A 7,282-nucleotide genomic window follows, 5' to 3' on the forward strand; every position below is an offset into this window, starting at 1 on the left:
ACAATAATTTCCTTTAAAAACATAAAAACTAAATATTTATATTAAATATCACTTTAAGGTACATTATGTATTGATCATTTCATCATTTAATGATATCTTAAGTTTAGTAATAAATAAGACAGCTAGACTGAAAATTATTATTCAGAATCCACCATGAATGTGACAAACAGGAAAGATCTGCGTTCAACTTTTCCAAGCCTAAAGCCATGTTTTTTAAGTTATTTAATAAATGAAAAAGTAATTTTAGCTAGTAAATTTATTTAGTGTCAGATATACTCAATAAAGCTCATCAATTTCTCCTTTGGAATAAACTAAAGTCATTTGTAGTTGTAATTAATTTTCATTCTATTAATTTTCAATAATTTTAATTACTCTAAAAAGTTGTATAGATCCCTTGCAATCTTTGGATGGTTCTTCATTAATATTATCGTAACCATTTTAATTGCCTAAATATCTAACAAACTCACAAATTCAAGTTTTCTTATCTATAAACTGTTTCTGATATTTTCATACGTTTCTGAAAATAATCTAGACAGATTGCAAACAACTTAAATAAATTTCTAATTAAAGTTGAAAAAAATATCAGTTTTATCAGTCTTAATGAGGTAAATTACCTCATTAAGAAATTAAATGTTTGAAAATATTTAGCATTGAACGCTGTTGAACAGAAATAAAAAAAAGCACAACAATAAAACTTTTCATTTTTTTGAAAATGAAAAGTTTTTTATTTTCACAAAAAGCTCTAGTCTATGATTAAAATAATTATAAAAACTGGCACATTTGAAAGAAGTATTTCACAAACTCACGTATTGGTTATTTACCCACAATTCCATTTATGCAGTATTTGATGCCATGCTACATGGAAATCTGCTACAAAATGAATGCAGGTTCTAATACTACTTTTAACAAAGCTAATATTTTAATTAAGATATAATACTTACTGGTTTAAGAATTTGTTACAAAAGAATTGTCATGAAATGTACAGTTTACTTTAGTTCTTGGAAAAAAACTTTTGAAAAAAAGAAAAAAGGTCAACTTTGCTTATGGGAGTTAGTGTTAGCTGTTTAAACATCATTTGTTGCAAATTTTAACAGTGAAATAAAAAACAATTTCTTGCAAATGGAATTTTTCAAAAATTAGTTTTTCCCATAGTTGCTTGAGAACCAATGCGTATAATAGAACTCTAAGGGAAAAGAGTTTTTTATTTTATAGAAAAAATGTTCTGCAGAGAGTTATTTTTGTAGAAAAAATGAGCGATTGAATAATGAAGAAGAATCATAAAGTTAGAAATAGTAGCTGCACAAATCCACTGAGAAAATTTCTTATTTATTTAAACATTTTCTAGAAATGTTTCTAATAACTGTTGACATTTACTGGCAATAAAATGTCATAAGTTTGATAAGCATTTACTTGTAAATTATGCTAAAAAACTTGATAGTTTTAAAAAAAGGCGTAAAATTTGAGTTTAGTTTGAGCACTCTTGTTATTATTTATTATTTATTAAAACATTGTTAACAATAAAATAGTTAATCAATTAATAATTAAATAACTCATTATAACTTTTATTTACACTATACTTTAAAATTTTTTAAACTTTCATTTTAAATTTTAAATTTAAAGTTTAAAAATTTGTTTTTATTTTAGTTTATTTTTCTTCTTCTTTTTTTCAATTTGTTTTTATTTTAGTTTAGCTTTTATTATTTTTTTTCAGTCAATTAGTCCGGATACTATTCCTGCTGTTATATGTGGAGCACTTCATGTTGCAGACAACATTATTAGTTCAAACTTTGTGAAGTATCAGGCTGCTATAAGCCGGTAATCATTTAAGTTGATGATTATATTATATATGTTGATAATCAAATTCATTTAGCTGGTTATAATATTTTAATTTGCCCACCATATTGTTTTGCATTCTCAAGTTTGTACTCACTTAAATATTTTTATTGGAATCATTATTTAGCAGTTGCTGAAAGCCCTCTGACAACTGCCTTTCATTGCATTTCTAATCATAAAAGTTAAGGGTTAGATAAAATCATAAAAGTTAAGGGTTAGATTAGCATCACAATCATAGAAGGTAAGTGATGCACATTGTTTTGAAAAGAACATGGAAAGCAGAAACAATGGAAACAAATCATGCAGTTAAGCATCCTAAATTAAATTTACTTTGGTGCTCATAGAAACTTTAAAAACATCCTGAAATGTTTTTTATTATCATGGTTATTATTAAATTAATGATTGTTAATAAATGCTTTTGAAAATAATAATTATTTATAACAAAATAAGTATATAAGTTATTATTGTTAATATTTTTTATAATTTTTATTTTTTATTGTAATCCCTTCTCCGTTGCTTTTTAAGAGTAAAAAAGTTAACTTATTTTAAGCCACTGCAGCATTACCAACATAATAATGAAAATATGCATTTATTTTTTTTATTGATTTTGGGTTTTAAACACCCAAGGTCAATAAAGTTAATATATTGATAACATGATTTTAGGTTTGTTTTTCCATTATCTGCTACTTTATTGGCCAATATATCTCAAAACAGCAAAATTTGTATTACGTACCATAGCTTAGTATCTTTAAATTAAATCAAAGAAGTCATATTCTAGCTAATAATTAAAAAAGGATGGTTTTTACAACAGGTTTTTTTTGTTTGCATCAAACTGTTAGGCATAGTTTATACTTCAACCTTTGTAAAGTTTTTGACTCCTATTTTTACATTATTGCTTCATAATTTTTAATGTTTTATTAATATTAAAGTAAAATGTAGTTATATTCATTTGATGTTTGTCTTATTTTCATTTGAAATTTTGTCTTATATTTTTGTGACTCAAATTTTAATTTTGGTTTATTATATATTTAAGTGGTCAAGTTCCAAAACCAGAAAGTTTGAGGAACTCTGAGTTGGTAGAACTTATCCAAGGAGAAACAAAATATGTTCTTATGGTAACAAACTTATCTAATATTTTGACAAAGTTTTTTGTTTTTACTTTTTTTAGACATTTATTTTACACTGTTCATACACATGTTTCACTGTTCATACACATGTTTCACTGTTAATACACATGTTTCACTGTTCATACACATTTTCCCTGTTCATACACATGTTTCACTGTTCATACACATGTTTCACTGTTCATACACATGTTTCACTGTTCATTTATTTTTATTTTCATTAACTGAAACAACAATTGCATATATTGACTATAGTTATCTTTAAAAGTTAGAATTAGGTATTCTGTTTATTTTTATAACAATGTGCATAAAATACAAAAATTTTATTTGTAAATTTTTAATACTCTTTTGTAAATTATGTAAGTAAATAAATTTTATATTATTTTATATCATTTCTAACCTTGGTCAGAATAAGCACATATGTCAACCCTATTCTACAGTATTATATATATTTTTACAACTTAAAGACTTTGAACAATTGTCTTCAGTTCAAGAAAGTCATCCATTTTTGTCCATTCATTGCTTGGTGTTTGAAGAAACTCATAGGGAGCATTCACAATATGGAAAAACCTCATAGATCCAGGGCCAATCAAATCACTCAGTGACTTAATCTCCTCTGAAATTGGCTTAAGGTTAGGCTTTCCGAAGGGTGCTCAAACATGATCTGTAGTACTTCCAGCAGTTTCAAATTGGAGGAGCCGAAACCTCATGTTCTCTTTGTCTTCGTCAGATACCATTTGTGAGAAAAGAGCCAATGGAACAAGCTCTTCATTTGTATACCAACTATGTCTGCTAAGAGCTTTTATTCTCTTGTCAGCAATTATAGAATCATGGTATGCAAACTGTTTCAGTTTCTTGACTAAAATCATATTGTTGACTGGGGCACCAGCTACAAGCGGGCATTTAATCCACCATTGCATGTAGACACTTACAGGAAATAGACAGAAACATTCTAATTTCTTGGTTTGATTTTTGGTTGCAACTTCTGAATTGGGAAACTGCTCAATTGTTTTTCTGGACAATAGAACTATTTTTATAGTGTACAGAAGTTTTGCCATCCATCTTGCTTTGTGCAAAGCTCCAGGGTGCTTCATGCTAAACTTCTGAGGTTCAGATCCTTTTGTAACTAATAATAGGCTGAGTTCAATAAGTTCTTGGTAATCCCCTTGAGTGAAACCTAATGCTAGGAATTCATGGAAGCAATTTGTTAAGCTTTCTTGTTCCTTCTCAATTGCTCTAGGAAGTTCAAGATAGTAAAAGTTTGCTTTATTAACTGGTGGAAGTTGCAAGTAGTGGTTCTTGAATCTGCAACAGTTTATAATCATTTTTTTAGTTAATTCACTTGAGTCTATTTAATCAATTAAAAAATTCTGTTTGTTTGATGATGCTGTTAAATAATTAGGCTTACCTTTTAAAAAGTTGAATATTTGGACTGGATGAAGCTCAATATTTGGATGGGGTGGTCGAGCTCTCTCTGCAGGCAGACACATTTTGCAATATGCTGTCCTGTAATGTAAAGAGTGAATGAATTAATCCTTTAATAAAATTATACCTAATAGCCTTACAATTAGTCCATTACTTAAAACCTCCAAAGCATTTGTAATCCTAGAGTTTGTGCAAAAATGATTTGTTGATTTAAAAATTTAATAAACTATTAACATATCCCAAAATTTAATAAATAATTGCTTTGTTAAAGCCTAACCTGTATTCAAGGGTGTTGTTTCAAAGACCATGCTTATGATGTTTTTGTCGCATTTCCAATCTACCCGTAGATTTTTTGTAGCAACAGAGACAACGTTACCATGTTTCAGATCAGTTTTAGTGGTTGAACTTGGAAGGGGTGGTACACCAAGAAGTTTAGTTCCATTAGCTATGGATACTAAAACAGGTAAACTGATTTAGTATCCATTGACTATGGATACTAAATCAGTTTTCCGTCCCAATGTATCACCATTTTTGGAAATGGATTCCATTTGTCTTTTATTTGTTTGCTGATATGGGGCACTACTGATGCTCGATATCAATGGGCTGAACTGGAACTTAGATTAATCTTTGAAACATCTCCTCCTCAGACAGATATCATCATATGTAAGAATGAATTCATCTTAGTATTACTTAAGTTGTTCCTCACACTACAGGCAATAACATTTGGATTCTTGAGAATATCATGTGGAACAAATATGTGTTCACCAGATTTAATTTTTAGCTGGATCCAGCATTCTCCCCAACCGATTCATCACAAGAACTGCTGGTTAACTCAAACTCAACAGTTTCTTTGAACATTACCGAATGATCTCTTTTGTGAAAAGCTTTATCATAGGTTCTTTTCTACTTTTTCTTAACAACTTTTGCATGGATTTTGTCAATTCCTGAATAAGATGCTTTCCTGACAGTTATCATGCTTTACATGAAAGCAATGTCTGCATTGATGGACTCTTTTTCCTTCGCTGTTTTATGTCCTTTTTAAGCTTCCATATCTTGGAGAACTGATTTCTTATAAAATTTCATAGTAGCATCTAATGTTGACATAAATTTCTTGATTCCTGGATTATCCAAATGTCTTCAATTTTCATTGTATTTCATTAACTTCATAAATTCATTATGCGCTTCCTTGATTATTTTGCCATTGTTGTTTCTTCCTCTAATTGGAGGGATATTTGACTATATAATGTTTCAAGACATTATCGATTGTAAGAGATAATGCATCATTAAAGTTCAAATCTTTAAGATGCAATCTTTAAGATTGCAAGCAGGCAAATAATTACTTGCTTCTTTGTTGGTAGTTGATGTCCCTTGATTTCCCTGTCATTGAAACTAGGAGTGGTCCCTAATATCATTTGTATATATCGATCAGCAGGCTTGGCCAGGAAAGGGTGCGATTTCAAGTCTTTATATGACCACGCAAATAATATTTTTTTTGGATGATTTAACCATGGTTTTTAACAAATGCGCTGAAAAAATTGGGTTTTAATTATGTTGAAAATAAATAACTTTGATACCTTTGTCTTTACTAATGTTTTTATATTAGCAAAATGCTTTTAAATAAAATAGCTAATGATTTTAGCTAAAATATTGTTAAAAGTTGTATAATTTTTTATTTATATTATTTAATTATATAAGATTTTTTTATAAGTAAAAATATCGTTAAAAGTTGTATAATTTTTTATTTATATTATTTAATTATATAAGATTTTTTTATAAGTAAAAATATTGTTAAAAGTTGTATAATTTTTTATTTATATTATTTAATTATATAAGATTTTTTTATAAGTAAAAATATCGTTAAAAGTTGTATAATTTTTTATTTATATTATTTAATTATATAAGATTTTTTTATAAGTAAAAATATCGTTAAATAATTTAGTTTAACCTCGTTAATTTAATTTATTATAGATTTTTTTATAAGTAAAAAAAATTCAAATTTTATAAGCGACGACTTTTAACAGCAAAGGTCCTTTTAATAAACTATTATGTTATTTTTTTTTACAAAGATTTATTTGCTTCTTTAGTGATAAGTTTTTTTTAAGTTTCTTTATAGTAAGGTTGAGATATTTTAAGTTAACAATTTTTTAGCGCGTTTTTATAACATATACAAATTTTCAAAACATATTAATAGTCAAGGTCAAGTAAAGTAAAATCAATTTGTATTTACATGGTCATGTTATGGCGCAAAATCACACGGCTTGCTGGCCAAGGCTGGATCAGTATGTCTAGTTTCCATTATGATACATTTATATTATATATTAATCATTATTAACTTGAACAATAATCAAAGTTAGTTAAATAACAATACTAAACAGTATCAAATTTCATGTTGCTAACTCATATGTAATCAGATTGCAGAAAAAAATTAATAAGCATTGTTTTTAAGCCAAAACCCAAAAACTTGAACAGCTGTCCACAACCAAATTTTGAGTTTAAGGGGGCAGCTGGGACACCCTTATATATATGTATGTGTATATATATATATATATATATATATATATATATATATATATATATATATATATATATATATATATATATATATATACACACACACACACCTCTTTGTATGTATGTATGTATGTATGTATGTATGTATGTATGTATGTATGTATGTATGTATGTATGTATATATACTTAATTTATATTAAAAGTAAGTATGTATAGTAAATATATACTAAAAGTAAGTTTATCATTTGATTATTTTTTTATTGTTGAAAGGTTACTCGATCTGGACCTAACCAGTATTTTCTTGTGATGAATAATAGTACATTAGAAGTTGATATACATCGGTTAGTTGACTCTTTCTTTCAATGTTTTTAAATTACAATTATTAAACT

General features: G+C 27.2%; 1 protein-coding gene across 3 annotated transcripts in view; it reads left to right on the forward strand.

Annotated features, from left to right (window-relative positions):
* The window catches only part of LOC100197634 (acetyl-CoA carboxylase), a 104,024-nt gene that overhangs the window by 39,781 nt on the left and 56,961 nt on the right, over positions 1-7,282 (forward strand). For all 3 annotated transcript variants that reach the window (XM_065813689.1, XM_065813691.1, XM_065813690.1), the window contains exons 15-17: positions 1,712-1,815; positions 2,867-2,948; positions 7,164-7,234. In XM_065813689.1, coding sequence (XP_065669761.1) covers positions 1,712-1,815; positions 2,867-2,948; positions 7,164-7,234 — 257 coding nt within the window. The remainder of the gene's footprint in view (positions 1-1,711; positions 1,816-2,866; positions 2,949-7,163; positions 7,235-7,282) is intronic.

The sequence above is a fragment of the Hydra vulgaris genome, chromosome 12 (assembly GCF_038396675.1).
Source record: "Hydra vulgaris chromosome 12, alternate assembly HydraT2T_AEP".
Lineage (NCBI taxonomy): Eukaryota > Metazoa > Cnidaria > Hydrozoa > Anthoathecata > Hydridae > Hydra > Hydra vulgaris.